The sequence below is a fragment of the Ahaetulla prasina genome, chromosome 4 (assembly GCF_028640845.1).
Source record: "Ahaetulla prasina isolate Xishuangbanna chromosome 4, ASM2864084v1, whole genome shotgun sequence".
Lineage (NCBI taxonomy): Eukaryota > Metazoa > Chordata > Lepidosauria > Squamata > Colubridae > Ahaetulla > Ahaetulla prasina.
The window spans coordinates 101,500,281-101,528,096 of record NC_080542.1 but is presented as its reverse complement, the minus strand read 5'-3'; the positions used below and the strand labels follow the sequence as shown (position 1 = coordinate 101,528,096).

At 36.0% G+C, this 27,816-nt stretch overlaps 1 protein-coding gene across 1 annotated transcript; it reads left to right on the top strand.

Annotated features, from left to right (window-relative positions):
• On the top strand, window positions 1-27,800 carry WIPF3 (WAS/WASL interacting protein family member 3). Its single transcript, XM_058182731.1, has 9 exons — window positions 1-93; window positions 920-1,020; window positions 12,569-12,711; window positions 14,305-14,558; window positions 22,752-22,884; window positions 23,954-24,085; window positions 25,349-26,128; window positions 26,798-26,908; window positions 27,673-27,800. The coding sequence occupies exons 3-9, from the start codon at window positions 12,708-12,710 to the stop codon at window positions 27,798-27,800; spliced, it is 1,542 nt and encodes a 513-aa protein (XP_058038714.1). The 5' UTR covers window positions 1-93; window positions 920-1,020; window positions 12,569-12,707.
• Window positions 27,801-27,816: the final 16 nt, after the last annotated feature.

Here is a 27,816-nt window from a genome sequence, read left to right as displayed (position 1 = left end):
GGGAAACAGGATTCGATAGCTTTGGAGTCGCTGCGCTGGTGCTGGCGGATAACGGAGACCGGCCGGTTGGGCTTTCTTCCTATCTTATTCCAGGTCAGTGAAAATCAACCCATGCGTTCCCTAACTCCTTTATTTCTGTCTTGATACGGGGGCTGGGAAAGCAGTGTGGCCATTTGCCTTTCCAGCCAAGAGGTTTTATGTCCCTCTTTCGTCCCCTTCCCCCCCCCTTTTTTTCTCAACCCCATCCTAAATAGAATAAAGTCCGCCTTGTGCCGCCTGGATAGGATGGTTTTTCTTTCTGATGGGGTTTACCCATCACGCGGAACCATATGTGGCTTAACGTACCGTTTAAACCCCAATGTTGAGAATCATAAACCCGGAGCTACTCAACAAGCCTTAGTTTAGAGCGCGACGGGGAAGCGTTTCAGCTAAAAACGCTATACCTCCGGGGATTTTTGCGGGTTTAAATTGGCACAATCCCGAACGTATCTACAAAGAACTAAGTTTCATTTAGTTGCGGGGAAGGGACTAAGTAATGAATTATACAACAACTCATCTGTTTTTCATACCCATCTCCCATGAGCAGGATAGATAGTAGCCAGAAGCGATGGGTATTGTAATCTGGGATGTTTGGAGGACATAGAGTAGGGTTGCATTCATGACTTTCATAGAGAAAGGCAGGTATTTACACATTAAATTGATGCTCCCTGACAAAACGTTAGGTAGTAAAAGAGATAGTGCTGGAGAATTATGTTAATAAGGCAACGTGATTGTGGCATGAAGACCTTATCTGGGAATAGATATAAAAAAGAAAAGGTGGAATAATTATAGAACTCCTTTTCATTGCTAATGCTGAGAATCCCATGCCTCCAAGCATCTCCAGTTTAATGTCTTGATTTTTTTAACTGGGTGGAAAAAGAACATGTGACCTTGAAAGTATCCCCTTGAAGATGTTGGTGGCTGTAGGTGCCAAGGGAAGAGCTGGAACTGTAGAACTCTGAAAAATACAGTGGATTCTTGGTAGGTTGTCAACCTTACAGATGCTTGAAATAGATCGTTGAATTGTATAATTTATGAAAGACTGCTTAAAAAGAGCAATGTTGGTTTGGTTTATAAACTGCCTGGATATGCCTTTTGAAAATACCTTGAATGCTCTTGGCAGAAAATACATTTTCCCCTCTGGTTTGACCATGGGAGCTTCTGTAGGTGGATCTATATATGCAAGTTGCTATATTGGCCAATGCATTTAATTATTACTTGCTTATTGTAGCCATAACTATGTGATTTCTATCCGTTGCACATATTTAAAAATAAGTTTTGTGGAAATTCACTAGGTCTAGATCTAAATGAGAAGGTTTAGAAGGATTAGAAAGGTTTATTGAGCCACAGTCAAATGAATTAGTGTATAGCACCTGGGAGAGCCCAAATGGATTGAATTCTTAGACTTATTGGCTCAGAATTTTGAGAACTGCTGAGAGAAAGCCTATCTTAAATCAATATGTTTTTATTCCCAGTTTATTCAGAGAAAGTAAAGTTGCAAAAATAAAAGGATTTCCATGTCACTGGATTCACATCAGCTGCTGAACTCTCAGTTTTGTTATTAAGTATTTGTGAACTTTTATATTAAGTACACAAGTACTTAATAACATTCGATTTTGCAATTTCTGCTTTCCTGTTTTAGACCTGAGTTAGAGCTCCTTTAACCCATCACCTATCTAGGTAATCATTTCTAGTATTGAACGGCTCTTCACATGAGAAAATTTTTCCCCCCTAACATTTAATCAGAATAGAATTTTTTATTGGCCAAGTGTGATTGGATATACAAGGAATTTGTCTTTGGTGTATATGCTCTCAGTGTTACATAAGGAGAATAAAATACATTCATTGAGAATAAAAAGATACAACACTTAGTAATAGTCAAGGTAACTAACAAGCTATCAAATCATACTAAGAAACAAATAAAAACAATATAAATTGAAAGATACAAGCAACATGGTTATAGTAATAAGTGGGAAGAGATAGATAACAGTCTTTGTAGAATCTACCTTCTTAAAACTTAAAACCATTATTCTATATTCTACACCCTGGAAAAATAGAAACTAAATATTGATCATCTTCAGTGTGAGATCTTTTAAGTACAGGTAATCCTCAATTTACAACCACAATTTCTGATGTTAATGGTAATTCTGTTGAAATGGAATTATTACTAGCTTATGATTTAGAAGCTAAACTTCAAATATCCCATTGCATTTTATTTTTTGTAGCATTAGTACCCAGGGTCATTCTCACTTTGTAATCAACAATCCAAGATCTTTTATGCAAGTACTTGTCACCAAGCCAAGTATCCCCACCCTATATGCATTTGTTTTCTGTTTCCTAAGCAAAAGAGAAAAGTAAAAATTAACCATTCGTCTTCTATTAAATGTCATTCTGCTATTTTCAACTTATTTTTCTTAACCTATGAAGATTGTTTTAGATGTTATTTCTACCTACTGGCTATCCTACCTAAGATGGTATCATCTGCAAATTGGTAAACATTCCCTCTATCTCTTTCACCAAACTATTAAGAAAGAATTGAAGAACAAGATAAACCTATTACCATAGTACCTGATCCATATTTCTCTATGATATTTGAGATAACTGTGTATCCACTTAAGTGTCATATCATTTAATCATCATTTAACTAGCTTCATTCGATCAGAATTTTATTTTTTTTTGTAATATATTTTGCTAAAATACACATATAAGTACATCCATAGCTCTCCCACTATCTGCCAAATAGATGTTTAGATTAAAAATGGTTTTAATTTGAAAAGACTGGAGCTTAATAAATTCATGCTGGTATCTAATAATTACCACTTTGATCTCTGGAGATTTGAAACAATCTTTTCATGATGTGCTTTTAAGGTCAAGGATTAATGTCAGGTTGATTGGCTTACAGATTCCTGGATCCCCTTCCAGGTATTCATTTACTTGGATTTCTGAATATAGGTGGATACTTTTAACACTTCATCCATTCCAATTGTTTCTGCTTGTTTTGAACCCTTTTATCTTGCTGTACTCAAATCAGAATAGTCGTCCCATCACGTTTCGCTTGCCACATAACATGTGCACATCACGCACATTAAATATTGTCATTTTTTGGATGCATTCTAGTTTATTTTTTTCATTTTTCACAGATTCTGTGCATTGTTATATATACTCTTAATCCCATTACCTTCATGAGCTAATTTTCCGATTTTATATAGTGGATTAATATATTCCATGATATCTTCCTTCTTTTTATAGCATGTAAGCCTACTGTATATCTGAGATACAGTCAATCTCACATTAGCAGTCCATCAATCTCAGTAATTAAGATGATAGTCTCTGAATCCAAATATCTCCAATAAATATTATTAGTTAAACAGTAATTCACTTCTTAATATTCTTCTTTTCTTTCCCAGTCATGTCCCAAAACCATTTGAGGCCCTAGATTAGGTTTTCTTAATATAGCATCTTTAAGCTGAGAGGACTTCCAAACATTGCCCTAGATTTTGAACTTCTGTTCTGGACCTTCCAATTCCATATACAGAGTGATTGTGGCTGTTTCTTTCAGTATCATTTGATTCATGTACAACAGCAGGATACGATAATTGGACTCCATTATCATAGGACTTCAATATACTTTTGAAATCATAGTTACATTTTTTTTCCGTGCTCCAGGCAGAAAACATGCTTTGCAGTCCAGAACCCGATTATTCCTGTTGGCATGCCTTTGTTTTGGCTCCTCATGCTAAGGTGCTATCTAGTATCAGGACACTCTGTCTTAAATGCAATCCATCTCCTCTGCCCTCTAGAATTCCCTCATCTTGCTTCTTGTTCCCTTTTTTACTTCCTTGATAGCTCAAAGTTGGTATTCCTAGTAAATCAACCATTACTGTGCTACTATATCACTGTCAAAGACACACTTTATAATACTGCAACAATGGCTTGAGATTATTATAAATCACTAGTGAGGAAATGGCTTTAGCTCTCAGGTTAGCCAAGCACAAATTTGACGTAGAGGGAAATTTTGTTAAGAACTTCCATAAATTCTTCTGTTGAACTCCACTGCCAAGCTCCTATTTCCTCTTCCTGTTCAGTAGCTCTTGAGCAAAAGTAAACATAAGCAGACACATAATCAGGCTTGATATGGGGTACTTAACATGATGTACCTGTATCTGATAGTTTTGGCATGGTTTAGTAACTAAATTTAAATTGAGTGAAGAAAGAAATCTGTGCCAAAATTACATTGTTTTTTTCCCAAGCAGCAGAAATCTTGCAAGCCTTCGGATGCTGCTAAACTGTAGTTCCCAGAATTTTTAAACAGTGTTCATACAAATTGGGACTACCAAGACTTGTGTTCAGAAACATCTGGGTGATCATATGTTCCCTAATCCTGTATAGCCTTTGCCAGTCTTATATGTTGTTGTGGAGATAAGTCAAGCTCCAAGGTCCTTGGAGGAAAATAGATGGATATAGAAGCCTTTACTAAATAATTTAGAGGTAAAATGACTAAACAAATAATTCAGTAGGTACTTCTATGCTAACTCTATGTTTATTGCAAGTCTGATCTTTTAAAAAATAAATAACTTTTAAAAATGTATTCAGTAGGGTATACAGTACTCTTTAGAAATATGGTCTGGAGGAATGATTGCTACAGACACAAACAAGCTTTTAACAGTGGTGTGTGTGGTGAAATATGATTTTGTGATGGCTTTTGGCTGCAAACAACAATGTTATGGGACTTGCCTCTGAAAGAAGAACACATATTAGATGCATCCATTTGGAGAAAGCGCCTATAAGCATATCTAGTGCCGGGGAATATTACAGTGTTTATTTGAGGTGTTCTTTTACTTGTTGCCTCTTTATTTCTCTTATTCCTTCATCCCTGACTTCTGAGAAAATCAGAGTTTGAAGGGGTCATTTGGGGTATGGAATCCATGCCTTGCTCAATGCAAGAACCTAAATTAAAGCATTCCTCTGACCTTGACATGGATAATGAAGAGAAGCCATCTTCCTAAGCTGTTGATTAAACTGTTCTTATTGTTATTTTGTAAAGTTCAAGTAGATTTTGACTTTTTGATAACTTTATTCTGTGTACCTGCATTGTGGGATAATGCAGAGCGAGTCTTGACTTCCTTCTGACAACCTTTCCAGCACTTGAAAACTATATTTTCTCTCCTTACTTATCTTTGTGGTCAGTCATGCTCACATTTCTTCTCATGAAGCATAGATTCCAGTTCCTTGATTCTCTTTATCTTCATTGAACTGATTGGTCTAACTTTGTAAAGTATGGTGCATATAACAGAATATAGTACTCAATATACCAAATAGACTGGAACAGGTTCTATCTATGACTGTAATGAGAATAACAAACACCACAGTCAGATAGGAGAAACCTGAGTCCAAACCAGGAATGTAATTTGAGAAAATGTCTCAGACTTGACCCTCCCTAGTTCTCTTAAACATAAAGGCAAGATTCTGTTACTGTAACCTTATAATAAAAACAGTATTTACATTCATAACTTTGGTCTTCTGCTTGGACTATTCCAAAGGACTGGCAGTGATTAGAAGATGTACTTCTTTCGATGCCACCTAAAACAGCAGTTCCTCAGTTTAGAACTGAACAATAATATCAGAGCTGCTGCTCACCAGATTTTGTAAAAATGTGGCTGTTGCTAAAAGAGATACAGTGGATATTTGTGTAGAAAATTTTAATGAAAGTTTGAAGAATTCAGATTCAAGTGAATTGAATTTTAAGGTGAATAAAAGTAAACAATTTAAATTTATATATGAACGGGTATCTATATTATATAATATAATGCATACTGAGCAAATAGATCAACAGATGATGCTGTTAATATGGCTCTGCACTACATCCTACAACATCTTGAGTCTCCAAAGACCTATGCAAGGGTCCTTTTTGTAGACTTTAGTTCAGCATTCAATACCATCATTCCAGACATTCTTCTAACTAAGCTAAACCAGCTACAGGTACCGGAACAGACTTGTAAGTGGATCACAAGCTTCCTAACAAACAGGAAGCAGCAGGTGAAGCTAAGCAAGATCACATCAAATACCTGTACAATTAGCACAGGGGGCCCCCAAGGCTGTGTACTTTCCCCACTTCTCTTCTCTCTGTATACCAATGACTGCATCTCTAATGATCCATCTGTTAAGCTACTGAAGTTCGCAGATGACACAACAGTGATTGGTCTCATTCGAGACAATGACGAATCCGCATATAGACAAGAGGTCGAACGACTAGCCTTGTGGTGCAACCAAAACAATCTGGAACTGAACACACTCAAAACCATAGAAATGGTGGTAGACTTTAGGAGAAACCCTTCCATACTTCCACCTCTCACAATACTTGACAACACAGTATCAACAGTAGAAACCTTCAAATTTCTGGGTTCTATCATATCGCAAGATCTCAAATGGACAGCTAACATCAAAAACATCATTAAAAAAGGACAACAAAGAATGTTCTTTCTGCGCCAACTCAGTAAGCTCAAACTGCCCAAGGAGCTGCTGATCCAGTTCTACAGAGGAATTATTGAGTCTGTCATTTGCACCTCTATAACTGTCTGGTTCGGTTCTGCAACCCAACAAGAAAAACACAGACTTCAGAGGATAATTAGAACTGCAGAAAAAATAATTGCTACCAACCTGCCTTCCATTGAGGACCTGTATACTGCACGAATCAAGAAGAGGGCCGTGAAAATATTTGCAGACCCTCGCATCCTGGACATAAACTGTTTCAACTCCTACCCTCAAAACGACGCTATAGAGCACTGCACACCAGAACAACTAGACACAAGAACAGTTTTTTCCCGAAGGCCATCACTCTGCTAAACAAATAATTCCCTCAACACTGTCAGACTATTTACTGAATCTGCACTACTATTAATCGTTTCATAGTTCCCATCACCAATCTCTTTCCACTTATGACTGTATGACTATAACTTGTTGCTGGCAATCCTTATGATTTATATTGATATATTGACCATCAATTGTGTTGTAAATGTTGTACCTTGATGAACGTATCTTTTCTTTTATGTACACTGAGAGCATATGCACCAAGACAAATTCCTTGTGTGTCCAATCACACTTGGCCAATAAATTCTATTCTATTCTATTCTATTCTATTCTATTCTATTCTATTCTATTCTATTCTATTCTATTCTAATACCAATGTTGTGAGCGTTAATCAAAAACCATGGCAAAAAACAAATCATGATTAATCAATCATGATTAATCTTTTGGTGATCAACAGCTGCAGATAACATGGGGAGTTAAAGGTCACAAAATGTGAGACTATCTAGAAATTTTAGCTTTGACTACACATTGCCTTCATCTGTCAAAAGTACTTTTGATATGGGTATCCTAAAACAGAGCCCTTAGTCCTCTGGGGGGGAAATGCTGCAAATATACATCATATGCAATGGCTGGTTCACAGACCATGCTATACCTGGATTGACAATTTGTATTTCCTCAACTCCTTTCCTAAAACCCTTGGAATACTCTGCCATTACAACTCTTGAAAATAAAAAGCACAGGTTCCTGCTATTTTAAAATGACAGAAAGATTAAAACTGCCCCAAATCAAAATGAAAACAATTCACCCAAATATCAGTCTTCCTCCTTCCACAAACAAAAGCAGATATACGTACCCAGTTATCAGAAGTAAACCTATCCAGTCTCTAAACAGCCCCAACACTTGGAAGAGAATTTCGTTTTGAAAATCTAATTGCTTTGAAGATAAGAGTTGAACAAAGTAAGAGTTGAAGCAAAGTAAGAGCAATTTACTTAATTGCGAAAGGTGCAGCTGTGCTGCACAGCTATTATTAATTCAAGGCTAAAGTCAGAGTGTTTGGTTATTATCCTTTTCTTGGGTTTTTTTTATTTGCTAACCTAACCAATGGATTTAGGACTTCCTGGAAGTCTTTATTCCAGAATAACTCTGATCCTATTCTGCTTAGAAGCTTCCAAGTCCAAAAAAGGTCACGCAGGCTATGATATGGAAATAAGATAAATACTTGTGTACAAATTTATTTTTGTATTGTAGTTCAAAGTGCAGTTCAAAATGAGTATTAAACAATTACAATTTTGCATCTTGTTTCCTAGTTTAAGCTCTTTTTTGCTAATTATATAAATTGATAATTACCTTGCCTTATTAAGGCTCTTCTAACATAATGTTTATGAACCAGTTTGATATAGTGGTTAAACCATCAGGCTAAAACTGTGAGACTCTGAGTTTTATCTTTGGCACAAAGCCAGCTGGATAATTGTGTGCCAGTCAGTTTCTTTCAGCTTTAGAAAAAAGGCAACGGCACTTTTGAAAAACCTTGCCAAAAAAACTGCAGGAACCTGTCCATGGATATGACTGAACGGGGAGGGAGCAGTGGTGAAATCTGAACCAGTTTACTACCAGTTCGCTGGCTGCACATGCATGCTGTGCACACATGCAGTGCATGCCAAAAGGCGGCATAGGGTAAGTAGAACAGCGCGCACGGGGGGGGGGTGATCAGCTGTGGTGCACGATCTTTTTTTTTACTTTTAAAAGCATTTTTTACAACCTATTCAGCCGAATAGGTTGTTTAAAAAATGCTTTTAAAAGTTAAAAAAAAAAGGCTCTGACGATCGTGCGGCTCAGCTGGGCATATGGGTGGGGGCAGGGATTTTTGCTATCGGTTCTCCAAACCACCCACCACCATCGCTGCCGGATCAGCCAATCTGGTCCAAACTGGGAGCATTTCACTCCCGGGAGGGGGTAAGACATATATTTTCCTGATAAAATAAGTGTCTCACTCCTCCTAAATATTGTTGGTTAACTCCTGTTCTGAGAATAACATTTAAATTTTCGACCATGTATAGCCTTTCTATTTCTGTTTAAAAGCAACCATCTAAAAAAGATGACCCAGCCAGCAAATATTTGATTTGAATTAATTCATTTCAAAATGCCATATTGGGTTTAATGGCTATTTTTACCCTGTGAATGCATTTTCATAGTTATGTATCTTTTAACAATAAAAATAATGAAGTAAAATATTGGACAGTTCATTAAAATGTCTGATGTAGTTGGGTTGTTATTTCAATCCATGTTTGGTGTGGTTAAATTTAAAAAGTACATGACTGATAACATGAGAGTTAAAGGCAGTGGTGGGATTCAGCCGGTTCGCACCACTTCGGGAGAACCGGTTGTTAACTTTCTGAGCAGTTTGACAAACTGGTTATTGAAAGAAATCATTAGGGCAGAGAACCGGTTGTTAAATTACTTGAATCCCACCACTGGTTAAAGGTCATGGGGGAGTTAAAGGTCATGAGGGGAGTTAAAGGTCACAAAATGGATAGGTTTACTTCAGAAAACTGGGCAGGTATGGAAGAGGACAGATCAATAACCTTTTATTTGGGAGAATTTTTCTGATAAAATTTAGCCATTTAGCTAAACAGAAAAATTTAGCTATTCTTTACAGGAGTAAACTTGCCTTGACATACGAAGTAATTCAAAGAATGAAATAACAACATGTCTTTATTGTTATATGTAAGAGTACATACATGACAACCAATACATGTATGTGATCTACCAACAGCTCAAAACTAGGGCCACTGCAGTATTCTTTGAATCCCCTGTGCATACCTAGATTTCCTATTTCTAGTATCTTCAACACTACTGTCTAAATTTCCTGAAGCTTCAGTTAAAGGAAAAATCTAATTTCATCCAGGAGTGGGTGCATGTCTCAAATATTTTTCCTAGAGGATGCTGATTAGTAATAGCAATAGTTTTTCTTCACAGAACAAGCCCCAGACACAGATGACTCAGTCTGGAGGCCATTAATGAGGTAAAGAAAGAGCTGCTTAAAATAGTTATGGAGCATTATGCAAAAATATAAAGAGCCCTTCTGGATTATACCAAAAGGCTTTTTAGATGAAGCTCCTGTTCTCAAACTATCTAACCAGGTGTCCTCAAAAGGTCCATATTTGTGATATGTGAACAATGAGCATTAGCAACCAGACTAGTTGCTTTGAGATCTAAGGAACCATAGTCGAGAGGAAACTTCTCTAGTTTGACTAGGTGGCTCAAGTGACTAGGACAATGAGTTTGTTGATCAGAATGGTCAGCAGTTTGGCGGTTCGAATCTCTAGTACAGGTATCCTACGAGAGCAGGGGGTTGGACTAGATGACCTCCAAGGTCCCTTCCAACTCTGTTACTATTATTAAAAAGTTAACTGATGCTGCACATTGTCTATAGGTCATTTTAAATTTTAAAGAAATGAACCTGTTGGCTGTGACTGCAGGACCATCTTGTTTCTGGTAGCATCATTGGCAACTTCTTTGCTGCCAGTTGCATATAATGATGATGTGCACCATGTCACTTACTGCTTCCTGGCCTTAGACAGAATAACATTTAAAATCCTCGCATTAGGCAATCAGATCTTCAATTGGTTTGTGTAGTATGAGAGGCTATTGTTTAAGAATGATGCAGGAATGGTCTTTTGTTAGATAGATGCTTTCTCCAGGAGAAGAACTATTACTCAAGAAAAAATTCTTAACAGTGATAGGAGCCAGGTAAGAAGAGTTTTACTCTGGAATATATATTTATTTATTACTGAAATTGATACCTTAAGGATGTGCAGGCCTTAAATCCTATAATCTTCTGAAAATGCAAAATGAACCTGCTGGCAAAGTTGGGCCTAACAAATTCAAAGACTTTGGATATGATGAAAGAGTGTATGGCTTCCCCATTCTAATCTATACTAAAGATCCCCATAATATATTTCTAACGTTTCTGAATAAATAAACATAAAGGATAGCACTAACCACTGCTTTCTTTGAGAGTATGTCCGCTTGCCCTGAAAAACACCAGGTTAAAAAATGGATGTTAACTGTTTCCTTTTCCTTAATAGTTATGTTTCTCCAAATCTCTGATTCTTAATATTTTCCCCACTTTTTTATTTTGTATCAGAGGATTCTGGAAGTTGAAATCCACATGTCTTAAAGATGCCCAGGCTGAAAACATTGCTCTATATATCATAATACATAGATGTGCTAGTATATATTAGTGCTAATAGGGTGCAAATTCTAGATTGTACAAAATTCATCCAATAAATGTTGCATTCGGCAGTGCAAGCTTGCTTATAGAGGTTGTTTTTAAGTATACTTTTTCCTCTGAATAATAGAGACTGTACAGTTATGTGTAGTTGCCATGGTACAATTATGACACAAATAGAAAGGGGGGAAGTTAAATATTTCAAGGTTTTAAGGTTAAGTATAATGGGATCCAATTGTTCAAGACTAAATATCATGGGAGTCTACATCTTCTGCTGCCTATCTTACTTCCCTTGACTCATAGCAAGGTGGGGAGGGGTGAACATGTCCTCCATATGTCTTGCAGAAGAATAAACTGCAGAGATGGGTGACATTAGCATGTGTGAAAGGAAGTGAGGGGGAGGAGGATAGATGAAATAACAGAAGTTCTCTGAAAATACAGTTCAGGCGACAAGTTTATGGTGAACTGTAGAAATTCTATTCTAATAAATTCTAGACCAGAAAAGAATGGTAAAATAATGACCTTCATTTCATCTTTGAGGAATTCAGATGATCAGAAATTGCATGCAGGTTTTGAAGAGGTCCAAGTACATGAGATGGTAATACGTTATATGAAGAATTTTAGTCTTCAAAAGCTTTAGTGACAAATAGAAATGACATGGGATTGTTAATACTTTGGTAGATGCAGTTTTAGGGGACTAATATGAAACCTAACCTCAAAGTTAAGTACTTAACAGAATAACAGAGTTGGAAAGGACCTTGGAGGGGTCCAATCCCCTGTTCAAGCAGGAAACCCTGTACCATTTCAGATAAATGGTTGTCCCATCTCTTCTTAAAAACATTCAATGTTGGAACACCCACAACTTCTGGGGGCAAGTTGTTCCATTGATTAATTCTTATAACTGTCAGGAAATTTCTTCTTAGTTTTAGATTCAATCTCTCCTTGATTAGTTTCCATCCATTAGTTCTTATTTTGCATTCAGGTGCAGAGGTGACAATATCTAAGTGTTGTCAGCCCCTTTGATATTAGAAGACTGCTATCATGTCACCCCTAATCCTTCTCTTCATTAAACTAGACATGCTCAATTCCTACAATCGTTCTTCATATGTTTTAATCTCCAATTCCCTAATCATCTTTGTTGCTCTTCTCTGCACTCTTTCTACTTTTCACTCTCAGCATCTTTTTTTATATAATGGCAGCCAAAACTGGATACCATATTCCAAGTTTTCTCTTACCAAGGCATTATGAAGTGGCATTAAGACTTCATGTGATCTTGAGTTTATCCCTCTGCTAATGCAATTTAGAAAGGGGTTGGCTTTTGGCAACTGCACAAAAATGCTAACTCATATTTAAGTGTCCACCAAGATTCCCAAGATCCCTCTCGCAGTTTCCACTATGGAGCTAGGTACTACCTATTCTATACCTGTGCATTTTTTTTGTTGCCTAAATGTAGAACCTTACTTTTTTCACCATTGAATTTCCTTTTGTTAGATAGGGTCCAGGATCCTTCTGTATCTTGAACCTGGAGTGTTGGCTATTCCTTGGTATCATCTGCAAATTTGATGAGTTCCCTTTCTATCTCCTTGTCTTGGATGTCAAACTACTTGTAATCAGATCAGATGCTGAGAAGATGGGTAATTTTAAAAAAGTTTCAAAGAAATGAATAATAGATTGCTTTTACCATAAAAATTCATGGATGCAGTCATCATGACCAATTGGACCTGAGGGGGCATATTTGTGTCATTGGTAGTGATACTTGGGCTTGGAACTAAACAAAGTCAGGATTGGACAAAAAACTGTAATGGAATATTAAAGGTGATGGAGAGGTTGAGAAATTAAAAAATCATCCCAGAAAAGGCAGTGGTAAGTCTACACTGCTGCAAGAAAACTGCATGTATACATATACATCATCATCAGGAATCATTCCAATTTAATAGCAGGTCTGAAAGAACTTTAATCAAAACTATGATGAAGTACCATAGTGGCCACAAAATTGCCTCACTTACGCTTTTTTAAAAATTGCTTCATAAAGTAATGAGTTTTTTAGTGATCCATTACACACCATACTTAATTTGGTAGTTGTTTCATAGTGATCATTCTTATTTTCATTTTGAGATGTGTATTCAACAGATCAATGAGGAATGAATGACTTGATGGCAGAATTATGAAAGCTACTGAAGGGTGGAGCTATGGACTGAGATTGGTTTTTGCAGAATGGATTTGTGTCACTATATTATTTGTTTTAATTAGGTTCCATTTAAACAAATACTTGCTTATTTTCCCAAATTACTTGATTGAATGGAATAATTATATTTAGTGAAGAAGGATGTTGGAAGTCTGAAAAAGGGGATCAGACAATGGGGAGAATGTATTGAATCTTTATTTCCACATCTTGAGAGAAGCTTCTTTCCAAACTCTCTAATTATAAATTCATTATTTTAACATTACTCCACATGCCATTTTTGTGTGTTTTATTTTTGAACGTCTGGATAGAAATCTGTAATTCATTCTATTTTATGTTAATTTTTGGAAAAAGTATCAATGTATAAAAGTAAAATTCTTTCTGGGAAAAAGATGGTTCACAGAATGTTGCATAAGGAATCGAGCATATAATTTGACTTGACTTTCAGGAAGAAATTTGACTTTCTTATAACATAAAAAAATATATGTTCAATATGTCTGGCAGCAAAGTTGGCAGTGAAGATTAGCAAATTCACTCTATAGAACAACCACAATGTTGATAAAGGATTGGTCAGTCAATGTAATAGAGTAGCTAAATGCATCATTGAAATTATGCTATACATGAACATATAGTATTTGGCCAATTATCTCCATCTGATGTATGGCCTCTAATGTATGAGATTACGATTCCTACAATTCCCAAACCAGATATTGAATAGATTAATTATTACTGTTTCATTTCCACTGAATTATATGTTTAGAATGCAGAATAGGGCATAATTATAACATCCTCTCTTAAAGCCTTCTTGAGTTAATCAATGTGAAGAGCTATAATTGTTAAATGCATATTTTATTTAGAAACTTTATTTATTTATTTAGATTTCTTTTGTGCATGCGATTTGTATGTAGAATGAAGTAAAGGATAGCTTATCTGCTTACCATTTAGAGATCTAAGGTTTGTAAAAAGCAAAACAAAGCAACCACCTTATAACCTAAATGAAATATGGCCCTGGGCATATAGTTATGTGTACTGATTTTCCCCATAGAGCATTCGATCTCTGATTGTGGACAACAGATGCCTGTGTCACCGCCACTGCCACCTCCTCCTCCTCCTCTCCCACCCTTTTTCTCTGGAGGACCACCACCATCTCCTCCTCCTCCTCCTCCTCCTTCTCTTCCTCCTCCACCACCACCTTTTCCATCCTCTTCTGGAGGTCCTCCATCACTAACTTCCCCTACTTCTTTTTCATCATCATCTGGAGATCATCCTCCACCACCACCACTACCTTCATTTCCTGTGGTAAGTTTTTTTTTCCTCTGGTTTGGTTAGACTTTAAAGAGTGCTAATCCTATTTGCCTTCCGTAGGTGGCAGCACTTAACTAGGTTTAGCTGATCTTAGAAAAAAAAGGCCAGTTCTTGTCAGATTTGTTTTGGTATTTAGATGGGAGGACACTGAAATCTGAGGATCTAAGGTAGATCCAAAGTTGAAAAAAGTTGTTTGGATGTTAACAGGAGTTGAGCTTGATTTCTGGAAAACTTTAGTAGTAATACTACTGTACATTTAAACATATACTTTAAAGCTGCATTAAAGAAAGCTAATGCTACTCGCAAAATCTAAAATGCTGGAGCTTTGTCAATAGCTGCATTTTAAATGCATTTTTTTTTAAAAAATAGGAAAAACAGTTTCTTCTTGAAAATAGATACAAGTATTTGTTAAGTAGATGTTTATATTTTCTCTTTTTATTTAAAGTATTATGCAATTCTTTTTATTTTTCATTTCCATTTAGTTGATCTTAGTTGCTTGGATTTGATTTTTATAATATTTTGCTTACATGATTTATGTATTATGACTGCTGCATTCTATAATATAGTTTATAGTTCGCCTTCTGATCTTGAATGTGTTATGTTCATCAGGTATACTATTAATCCAGTATACTTTCAGCTCATTCCTTTTCTTTTTTTCCCACCCCATTCCTAAGAGGTCTATAAGGGGCATGCATAAGAGCACAAACGTGCCTACCATTCCTGTCCTACTGTTTCCTTTCATTATATCCAATTTATATAGTTATTACGTGTTTATACTCATATATATGCTTATATGTTATATAATTGCTTCATGCTTATGCTTATGTATGCTGTTATGACAAATAAAATAAAAATAAATAAATAAATACAAAGAATATTGTGATACTTCAAAGCTAAACAAACTGTGTCACTTAAGAAAACCTCCATATATTTATGCTTGATGTATACAATCTGGTCTAATACAGGTATAAGAATAAAAGAGGGGTTTTTGTTTTGTTTTTCATTTTTATATAAATTACAGAAATATTTTTTGTAAATCTATTTAGCTTTAGAAATAGTTTATCTTTAAAAATACTTTATTTCATATTTTTTTCTTGGGTTGATTTCAGGTCAATAAATTGATAAGTATCAGTTGAGTGAGATTAAACAATCGGGGTGATGCTTACCAGGCCAGAAGTCAGGAATCTGGTCTACAATGGACAGAACTTAAATATTAAGGCAGAAATCAAAGGAAAGAAAGCCAGTAAGTGCAAAACAAGGATTCGAGAAAATTTTAAATCATTCTCTATTTGGATTGGAGCTGGCTTTTAAATATGCTTAAACATTTTTAAAGGTCATTAGAAAGGAGGTCAAGGTATGGAAATTGTCCCTGGGCCAAAGACTGAATGGATATTTGGGTAATTGGATCTGATCAAAATCTTCCTCGGTTCCTTAGATCAATTGGTTGACTTCTGTGGCTGCCTACTTTTAACTTTAACTCATGCTTGGAGATCATCAAGCTTAACCTCTATGGGGGCACTTGGAAATCTCCCAGGCTCTTTACAATACATATTAATGCAAGAATTTTCTAGATAGGATTTTCTACACATTCAGAACTTAACAGGACTGAATTAAAGGACTAACCAGTATGTTAATTAACTAAAAAGCTGTTCAGATCAATGTTTGTGCCTGGTTAATCTGTGACAATGAGAGACGTTTCCATCTTATTCACTTATCTGCAGACTTCATCAAATGTATTCACAAAGAATAGTATCTTTCTCTTTCATGTCTTATTACCTTTCAAAAATAAGAATGTGAAAAGCCATATGCAGCCAAATTTACAGTTCAGTTTCTGAATTATTGGACAGATCATAAAAATTAAGGTGAAGAATCAAATGAGAAAAATTGTGTGTGTATGTGTGTGTGTGCGCGCGTGTGTGCGTGTGTGCACTCATGTATGATTTTTAAAATACCCCTCTGAAAATGTATTGTTTGGCATAGTCATATATTGCTCTGTGATTTTCAGAGATGCCTAGAGTTAACTTTGCATTTTTCAGGTCAAATTAGACAGTAGGCAAAAACGTGAAAATGGGAACTGCGTAGGTGAAGAACAGACACAAGTTCAACTGTTGACATAGTTGGTCTGCCTACACCATTCAGTATAATACACGACCTTTATAAAACTGAATTGAATTAGTTCCCTGGGCTGTATCTACAAAACCTAAAGTAGATCAATTCTTACAATCCTTCTCTGACATTCCTAAAAATGGATGATAAGCATAATTTCCTCATGATGCTTTGTTTTTTATACACATTTTTCTATCTTATTTCTTTCTGTATATTTATACAATATAGTCTTTTAAAAACATACAGAAATTTACTTCACTAATATAAATTATAAACAAGGACCAAAAAATTAATTTCTGTTCTATCCGAAGATGGCATTACATCACAAGGTGGCCTTCTGTAGCCATGCAGAAGTTTGCGAGGCCCAATTATTATTGAGTCCCATAAGTACAGCCTAACCTTCCTTAATATCTATATGGAATTTTTGGATAGGGATAAATATAGTGGCAATTATTTGATCTTGGTAAATCTAGATATTAAGAACAGGACTTTGGAAAAGTGTATAGATTGAATCTCATATCTGTGTAGATCAGTGGTATGCAACATGGGGCCCACGCCCAACAGGGGGGAAATTTGATTTTTAATGGGAAAATTTGAACCTTGTTTAAACCAAGTTAATGGCATTTTAGGCTTTATCCGTGTGAGTTGAGTTCACTTTTTGAGTAAAGTAAGAATTATATGTCATGGGGGGGGGGGCATCAGCATTTTAGAGATGCTTAGGTAGGGTATGGGCAAAAAAAAGTTAGAAACCACTGCTGTAAATAGTCACTGAAAATGCATGAATTGGCAATAAAAACATGCAAACCAAATCAAGCCAAACTAACCTCAGTTAGACTCTGAATTGAACACTTTTATTTGCCATTTCAATCAGATTTTATATTTCTCTACTTAAGGCATATCGATAAGATTTTATGAGTTTGATAAAGAAAAAAGATTTACCGAATCCTTTCTCCTGACAAACTAGCCTGTTAAATGCATGAGTCATTCCATCCTTTTTAAAAACTGTACTTGTTATTTAATGCGACATTCCTTATATAAGAAATAATAGAATATCCCCTAACGGCTGCCAAAGAAAATGAGCACCAACTGTTCATGTTCTGATTTCATAAAGGAAGGTCATGGGAATTAATTTTATTCTTATTTGCAGAGGCATATGTGGGATTTAATAAAAGAAGTACCGGTAACCTTTTCTTTCTTGTTGCTTTTGAACTCTAGGAGGGAAATCGAGAAAGTGGGTTTTTTGAGTGGTTGTTTATTTTTAACTCTTTATATTTCACCTCCCTCCAGGAGCAAGCTGAAAATGAGGAATGCATTTGATCAAGAATATTTCAAAACATTAGCCTCTAATCCCTTGTTCATAGAAGTCTATTAAAGTAAAATTAATAAGTAACAACAATATGCAGTAATCACAAGGGCTTAAAAAGACCCCCAAGGATTCCAATAATATATTTTAGGGAGTTAAAATTTTTACACATTGCCAAGCAAACAAATATTGGGACTTGGTAAGTTGCTGTTATGCTTGGAGTATGTTGGAATAAGTAAAATATTATCTTTAATGTGTCTATCTCCCAATCTTTTTTTAGATCGTAACAGTTAACATCATAACCTTGTGATGATTTAAAACGAAAATGATATATTAAGATTTTTTTCTACTCCTATTTTTCCCCTTGTCGCAATCCAACAAATGGTATTCTCATGAGGAGAAAAAATAACTACTGTGTAGTACGTCCATATGACACAACCTGTGGACATATGAATGAAAAACAAACCCCACAGCTGTTGGTTCTAAATTTAAACCAAGAGTTTGCCCAGGACTGGCCCTTGTCTAATAGCCGAGTTACAGCAAAACTATCAGGAAAGCTGCTGGAATCAGAATTTGAAGGGATTGTTTAAAAATAAGGACTTTTTCAAGTTATGTTTCTTCAGTTCTTCACAGTAAGTGTTGCTTGATGCTCTCCAAAAGAAAAGTAATTAGCTATAGATTTCGCTGTAATGTGTACCATAACAGCATTTGAATATAGAATATTCAGCTTTTGAAAATAGTGTGTGTTTGAAGACAGAGAAATTTATCAAGGAATTTGAAGGTGAATTATATAGGTTAATTTGTCAGACAGCATTTCAAAATGACCCTCTTTTTGGCAACAAATATAGTCATAAGAATAGAAGCTATTAATAAGATTTTACATCATCCCCCAGGAAATCTTCTGGTGCCAATATTACCCCATCTGAATGTGCCATCTAGAAGAGCTAATACTGTATTTGTGGGAGAGAATTTGTGGCTAACCATTCAAAATACTTATAATATTTATTTACTAAATAGGATCTCTGTGTTTTGTGCATGAATATGCAAAAACAATACGTGATCTTTTCATTATGTTTCAGATTTTTAGTCAACTATAGTTTAAAGTTAGGGATGTATTAAAATTGAATGGCATTCAGAGATTATGTTGAACAGGGAATGGCACAGATATGTTAGTAACATGACTAAATCTGAATTTTGATTTAATTTTGCATATCTTGTGTCATGTTTGTGAGTTGCAGAAAAAAAGAACCTGACAATTAGCTACAGCCTAAGGACTCTGAATTGCTCTCCCTACTATATTCTAACATTAAAGACACTAGCCTTATTAACCTTTAAATATGCTTTTGTCATCTCTCTTGTGTTTATCACAGCATGCAAAAGTTGAAAACCAAATTATTTCTTGAATCATGGCTCTCAAAGGTTTCTAGTTTCTGCTTTTATTAGGTATGTTTTTAGGTGGAATAAGTACAAGTTGGGTATGTCACAGAACGGCCAAAATGAAAGTCCTAGCAAAAGCTAATTGACTATGTTGATAAACAGACAATTAAAAACAATTACACTTAAAAGAAAATGTGACATATGACTGTTCAAAAGAAATTCAGTATGAATAGAATAGAATAGAATTTTTATTGGCCAAGTGTGATTGGACACACAAGGAATTTGTCTTGGTGCATATGCTCTCAGTGTACATAAAAGAAAAGATACCTTCATCAAGGTACAACATTTACAACACAATTGATGGTCAATATATCAATATAAATCATAAGGATTGCCAGCAACAAGTTATAGTCATACAGTCATAAGTGGAAAGAGATTGGTGATGGGAACTATGAGACGATTAATAGTAGTGCAGATTCAGTAAATAGTTTGACAGTGTTGATGGAATTATTTGTTTAGCAGAGTGATGGCCTTCGGGAAAAAACTGTTCTTGTGTCTAGATGTTCTGGTATGAAACTATTCCAAACTGCTTACCTGGCCATTTAGGACAGCATTCACCAGTAATTTTCTATTCTAGTAATTTATGGTGTTGCTTAATTTCTAAAACAAGAGTTAAACATTTAATCTCTAGCAGATTTCCTTCCTTTCCATTGTGCAAGAAGTAAGTTATTGAACCATGAGAGATAACAGCTTTGCATATATACAGGAGCATATCTTGCTTATTTCAGAACTGAACCTTTTATGACTAGGACTGAAATATAATTGATTCAAATCTTTGGTTTAGTAGCCAGCCTGCTCAGAATGATCTGTCCCTGTCATTTTGTTGCAGCCTTTATCTTCTGGAAGTATCTATTTTGTTTCTTTTTTCTTGTTTAGTTGTTTATCTCCTTTAAAAGGCTGCTTTATTAAAAGAGGATCTCAGTGAGCCATGCATATTGTTCAAAATAAAAATGCAGTTATTATGGCCCTGAGGAAAAATCAAAAATCTATATTAAGGACATTAATAGAGAAGTTTACAAAAATGTGCAAAGTTTTGAGATCCCATCAGTGAACAAGATGGGGAAACTAGAAAGGCAGAGATGTGACATGATAATAAGCCATGAGGTCTGCAGTAAAGTCAGTCCCAAATTGAAACCCTTTCTTCACTTGCACCTAATTATCATGTCAACATGGCCTGACAACCTCTTTATTCTTCCATATCCCCAGGATTTGCCTGTATCTTGTTCTTAGCTTGCATCTTTGGTCATTCTAGTTTTAGAGTAGCTTTTTCTTCTTAACTTTCAAATCAGGTACAATCTGACATGCTTTGCTGACTCAGTACAGTTAGATTACCTTAACGGGGGGGGAATAGCTCAATGCTAATTGACTTTTTCAGGTTTCTACAGAAAGACCCTATCCCTGAGTCTCCACTCCCCACTGCTGCCATTTTATTTTCCTTTCATCTGGGTAAAAGGAATTGGGCACAGTTGCTAACCAAATATAAGTTTGGTGCTTTTTGAACCATCAAAATAAATCTATTGAACTTGTGTCTGTTGGACTGACAAAGCTACTTGTTAATGCAGGAGATTCACTTCCAGTATATTTAGTTACTAGTCACTTACTTCAGTCTATTGATCGTGAGTTGTGATGGGTGGGTGAATGGATGGGCTTCCCATGTCTTTCAAGACTTTGTTCTCCTGCTTTGTCTGTCTGATGGGCGTACTTTCCTGATTTAGCAAAGAAAATGTAAAGCATGGGAGGGAAAGAGTCACTTGTTATTACTTAGCACTTCCTAAAGCCCATCCCTTCCACTCCACTCCCCTCATTACTATCGTGACTGATAGATGATATCGTATTACACTGTGATGTCCAGAAAGTGGAAGAGTAAAAAACCAAAAGTTTTCACCAAGAATTTTGCTTAAAACACACTATTCACATGAAATCAGAAAATCCACCATTATATGCAGCCCTTTCTAGCTGATTGCTTGCTGTAGAGCAGGGGTGTCAAACTTGTGGCCTGTGGACCGGATGCGTCACACGCTGACCATTCCCACCCCGAGTTTAGCAAAGGGGGGAAAAGTCATGATACGTCACATAATGACGTGACGCCTCAACTTTGACACCCCTTTTGTAGAGAAAGGAAAACAGTTTTGAGATGCAGTGTTTTTAAAATCAAAACTGGCAAGTAGCAGTCCAAACTCAAAGTTTAACTGTTGTACCATTTTTGTGTAGGGATTAAAGCATCCAGATAGAAACCAAAAGACCATGAGTTGTAGTCTCATATCATCATGAAATCAGCTGGGTGACTTTTGGCCAGTTTCTTCTTTCAGTCTTAGAAAGAAGACAATGGCAAATCCCTTTCGAAAAAGCTGCCATGCCCAGTTACATGAAATCAAAAATTACTTCATCGGACAACAATTATTTTATTTCAAGGCTACTGAAAGGAGATCTGTAAAATGGAAATTTGATTATACCTGAATTGAATTCTCTAGTAAAGTGATTCAGTGTGGGGTAAAAGAAATAAATGCAAGTTATCCTTTGCCTGATCCTAATCATGTTTTGTAGGTGTATATTCCATTGATTTCAGTTGCTTTGATTACAAAGTGATATGATGTTCTTTCAACTATCTCCGTTGTTTTAAAAAAAAAAAAAGACAATTGAGATTTATAGGAAAAAGTAAATTGTTAATATTGGCTTTACTAGCATGTTCACCAGTACTGTTGTCTGTGATTATTATCTGAAATGGAAAATGAATTATGTGCTTTTAAATAAAAGTAATTCATATTGCATTAATATCTTTATTTAAAAGAACTTTTGATCAGCATGTTCCATTTATTAATCACTTACCAGAAAGCTATGTTTTTATTGAAAGAACCTGTAAAAATTCAAATAGGCCAAGGGCCCTGATAGATAGTGATGAAGAGCTATATTATCTTGAGGAAACACCTAGTAAATATGGCTACCAGAACTGTAATTCAAAATAGCAGACACTGACAACACTTAAATATTAAAAGATTGACACTGGTGACCAATTAATGAAAGCCAATATGGTGTAGGGTTTAAGAAGGTGAACTATAACCAGGAAACTTCAGATTACAGTCCATCCTCAGTCAGAGGAGCTCAGACTCTCAGCTTTGTTATGAGGAAAAGCTGGAGGAGGGAATAGTGTACTTTGAATTCCTGGAGGTAAACATGAAATACATCTAACAAATACAATTTCTGGTCCTGTTTTAAGATGCTGATGTTGACTGTCAAACTTCATATACAGTGTGGTGATCATCAAAGAACCAAAATGTTGCTAGAAGCTTCTCTCTGTCCTTGTCCCTCCTGATATCTGAGATTTTGACCTGTTATTTTGATAGACAAACACAGAACCACCCAAAGTGAAAAGGGAGGAATCCAAAAGTCGGAGTGCTTTACTACATGAGATCCAAAGAGGAACTCGACTGAGAAGAGTAAGCCAGATCAATGATCGCAGTGCTCCACAGATTGACAGTAAGTCTTCTGTTTATGGACATGCTCTAATGGCCACTCAAGTCATTTTTATATTAAAAGCCCTTTCTTGGCAGAAATCTTTGTTTTTTTCCTTGGTTACAAAACTGTTTCAATGATTCACTTTCATTTTTACGATGAAAGTTTCTTATATTGGCCTGATTGTTTGAAAACTGTTAATGAATCTTATCAAGCTAACATTTTTCTTCAATATTCTGAACATTTTATTAATTAGAGGAATAATTTTCAAGTCTTCCAATTACCCCATTTTCAGTATTTTGGATTCATACTATATTTTGGATTCATTCTTAAATCCATTCTTAATTCCTCCTGTTTATGATTTTAATTCATGCACTTGCACTTTTCCTGTACAAGTGACACATTTTGAGCCTTTCTTTTTTCAGCCATTCTGAACACTTGTCAGTTATTCATTCATATCTTTCACAAGGTAAATAGACTGACAGTTTTCTATGGTTAAAAAAATGTTTCACAGTTAATTTAATTCCCTCCAGCCAAAATAAATAAAATTGCAGCAAGGAATGCCCAAGATAAAAACTTTAAAATTAACAAGATAAAGAGAAAGCAGTGGAAGAAAGAAGCAAAAAAGGGAAATATTTTAATCCCAGCAGTAATATATTGAGATTATAGAAAATCAGTGGTAACACTTAAATTCCTGTTTTAAAGAACAATATATATGCACAGTTATATTATCTAGACTACAGAGAACATTTCTGTCTTAATATATACAGCAGAAAGTCCTGTTTTTTGTTATGTTAATAATTGTAAGACAGATTTCACATCATAACTAAGCCATAATACAGTTTGTTCAATTATATATTTAGCATTTAGTTATGTATTAAAAGCAAGTTAGTATTTTTTCTTTGGCGTAGTGTATTGTGTGAATCCAGCTGCAGCATGTTCTAATGATGCTTACTAGCTGAATCCTGCCAGTTATAGTTAATTTGCTTAACCATCACCATGTTGTATCTACGTAGCAATTAGCCTCTGTTTGTTTTATGCCAAAAGAAAAACCAAAAGCTGAAATAATACCCCTTCTTCTTCTCCTTCACAGCTAACAGAAGAAGGCCCAGCAAAGATGGAGGAAGTGCTGGAAATTGTAGCAGTGAAATACCTCAGGCATTAGGGAACCTTTTTGCAGAAGGATTTCCTGTTCTGAGACCAGTGGGCCAAAGAGACTTAGCAGGTAAAGAATCCAGTTTGCAATGGAGTCTCAACAAAAAAAATCAGAATATTTTTTGGTGATATAAGTTAGGATATGCTAATTTGTACTTTTGTATATAAAATTAATATTCAAAGAGGAATTGAAGATTTGGAGTGCAAGTAAGATCTGATTTCTTGTTGCATGTTAGCTATATTTATAGAAGTTCTCTTGTCCTGTGAATTGCATAAAATGCAAAATCACTTTGCATTTTGAGCACAAATTGGTTATTGCATAGTATTTATGTTTGCAATAACAACAAACATGCATATTCTACACATTATTTGCAATATATTTTCTCTTATTTCATTATATTAGAGGTTTTTTGGTCATCATTTTGCCTTGTACAATAAATTAACTCAAAAAACCTCAAGGCCTTTGTACGATGTACCTGTTACAAAATAAGTATAATCAAGCCAGTTTATAATCATGATGCTATGATTCATACTAGCTGTTATTCCTGGATAGTTTTCTAGGACAGTCAAGGATAATACAACTTAAAGTAATAAAAGTGACCAAGATCTTAACTTTGGTTTTATAAACATTGTTTGCAGTGGTGGGATTCAAGTAATTCAACAACCGGTTCTCTGTCCTAATGATTTCTTCCAATGACCAGTTTGCCAAACTGCTCAGAAAGTTAACAACCGGTTCTCCCGAACTGGTGCGAACTGGCTGAATCCCACCACTGATTGTTTGTCAACCAAACATGGAAATCAAGGTTAAACTACCAAATCAAGCAAGTAAGAAATGTGTATGAGAAAAACAGATTTCAGGCACAATAGATTAATAAACTACAGTGCTGTGTGGAAAGACAGATGTTTCTGAATCCACCTGAGTGTAGCTGTTGCCTGGAGACATTCATCTCACCTCTGTATGGTGTAATTGAGATGTGCAGGAACAATTCCTCCTTTCTACAATACTATTTTAGTTTGTCTTTTGGCTGGCAGCAGAATGAAGAAAAATTTAGGTCCTTCTGCTTCCCAGAATAATGGAAATTGCTGGATCTATAGTCTCTGAAAATGAATTGACAGGATTGGAACAGAATTGGAATAGCTAAATAGTAGGACAACCAATTTAAGAAGTTGTTAGAAAAAAGTCCTATTTTCTTCTTCATTTGAATCCAATAATCTGGATAAATTATTTAGATTTAATTACAATGAGAATAATTTAAGCTATTCAAAGGATGAATTGTTGAATGTAGTTTTCAAAATTAAAGGTGATTTATTTGCTTTTGCTTCATTTTCTCAGTTAATAGGACTGGAAAGCCACCTATTGCCAAAACAGCCCCAGCCCCAATCAACAATAATGGGAAGTCCAGTGGCAACTTTCAGATCTCCCCAAGTGGCCCTAAGCAAGCAGATGAGTCAGAAGCATCCAAGATCCAGAGTGCTATACCAGCTCCCCCCAATATCCCTGCTCCTCCTCCTCCTACTTCAATTCCACCTCCTCCTTCTTCACCTCCACCTCCTCCTCCTCCTCCTCCACCACCACCATTACCATCTCCCTCTGGCAAACCATCACTTATCTTTCCCCCTCCTCCCCCTGTACCACCCCCTCCTTCTGAGCATCCTACTAAGTTCCCTTCCCCAGACATGGCTGCTGCTGCTGCTGCATCCTCCCAGATTAGAACTCCTAAAAGTCACCTCTCCCCATTGCACATATCTTCTCCTCCACCATTACCCATGTCTCCATCATCCCCCTATGAGCTTCCAGGCAAAATTAATGAATGTTACAGCCGAAGCTCCTCCCAGCTTGATCTAAAACATAATTCTCCCCCCATGCCACCACCACCACCTCCTCTCCCAGGACCTTCTATGTCTACTTTTTCTTCACCTAGAACCTCAATGTTTTCACCACCATCACCAATCTGTAACAGTGCCTTGAACAGCAGCCGTGATTCTGCTCCCCTAATGCTTCCTAAGAGCCAACTGCAAAAGCTCCCCATTCAATCCGTGCCTCTTCCCTCTACTCCCCCAAGCACACAGCAAGCTCCTGCAATGCAGAAAAGGAGACAAGGAAGAGGTGGAGGTAACTACTATCAGTGGCATCCTATTGGATTACGTCCTATGGAATATAACTCGCATTGGGTACCGATGTTCTTTTTATACACACTTAGGAGCTGGAGCTAGTTGGAATCCTTAGTGTTGTACATTGTGCAACTCAGAAATTGCTTTAGAATATGACCACAATCTATCTATCTATCTATCTATCTATCTATCTATCTCTCTCTCTCTCTCTCTCTCTCTCTCTCTCTCTCTCTCTCTCTCTCTCTCTCTCTCTCTCTCTCTCTCTCTCTCATCCATGGAGGACTACATGGCTGCTTGGGTTGCATGACTGACTGAACACTCAGCCTTTAACAGATTGTCCAAGGTTTTCTCTGCCCATAGGCCAAAATAAGTTTCCTATAAGTCGGAGAAATTGTATTAAAAAGTGCTAATACCTCATTGAATCTGATGATTTGAACAGAATGTTATTTTAAAATATGTGGGGATCTACAAAAAGAAGCATGCTGGACAAGATGGGAGAACTGACTGCAATCATTTTGACTAATTGTGACTAATCACACTGCCTAATTCTGAGGACAAATAGATTATGTGTATGTATGTTTTGCTTGAACTTTTTGGAAAAAATGAGTGGTAAGAATGCAAATGAATATTTGATTCACTGTTTTCGTTTTTGCATGTTTATTCTTCTTAGCAAAATTGATGCCACCACCTGTTCCACCTGCAAGGTCACCCACAACTGAGCTCACAAGCAAATGCCAACTCACACAAGTATCTCTGTGGCCACCAGCTACTCAGGACCCAGGTATTATGAGTAATACTGTGTCATTTATTGTTGACAAGTATTGTATATACAAAAACAGAGAATTGTTTTTATCAAAAGGTTACAGACTTAATAATCTATCAATCTTTGTAAAACTAGTGTCTTCTTAAGAATGGCAACGCAAACTCCTCAAAGTCAGTATGTGCTCATCAATTGTTTAGTGACTAAATTCTGTTCCAACTACCGAGATGTTACAAACTGGTCACTAAGTGAACACATAGAGAGAGAGAGAGAGAGAGAGAGAGAGAAGAGAGAGAGAGAGAGAGAGAGAGATGCTACAAAGATCATTGGTTGCTACTGTCTGATTCAGCCAAGGTTCTTCCGTACAGCTACACCAGCATTACTTTTATTCTGACATGCATTCTCAGGCACACAGCCTTTAGTTATAATGCAAATGGTCAGAAAATGACATTTTTAATTACCACCATATCTGTGAATGGTCACAAGCTGCTAACTGAGGAACAGGTGCATTTAAGTATCTGAACTTTTTTGGAAACATTTATACAGGAATTTTAAAGGCAGATACGTTAATAGTTAGCAACATACCTAAGAGCAACTATTATCAATTATTATTATTTATGAGAAAACACTGGCAAATCATTTTAGTATTTTTACTAAAAAAACTACTTGAATATTTTACTAGACTATTTACTAAATTTTCTATCATAGAATTTAAACTTTTTAAGTGAAACAGTAAGATACAAAAAAGGGATTGTGAGAGACTACTGCAATTCTAATATCTTCAGAATTGGTGGAACTGGATGGGGCTGAACAAGCTTTAAGCAAAACGTATGGAATTTTAAAAATATGTGGGGATCTACAAAAGAAGCATGCTGGACAAGATGGGAGAACTGACTGCAATCATTTTGACTAATTGTGACTAATCACAC

What these genes read in the sequence shown, in the direction of transcription:
- WIPF3 (XM_058182731.1), top strand. An exon ending in CACTACCTTCATTTCCTGTG is followed by an intron (nt 14,559 to 22,751) that starts GTAAGTTTTTTT and finishes TTATTTTGATAG; the next exon opens with ACAAACACAGAACCACCCAA. An exon ending in ACCAGCTACTCAGGACCCAG is followed by an intron (nt 26,909 to 27,672) that starts GTATTATGAGTA and finishes TAATATCTTCAG; the next exon opens with AATTGGTGGAACTGGATGGG.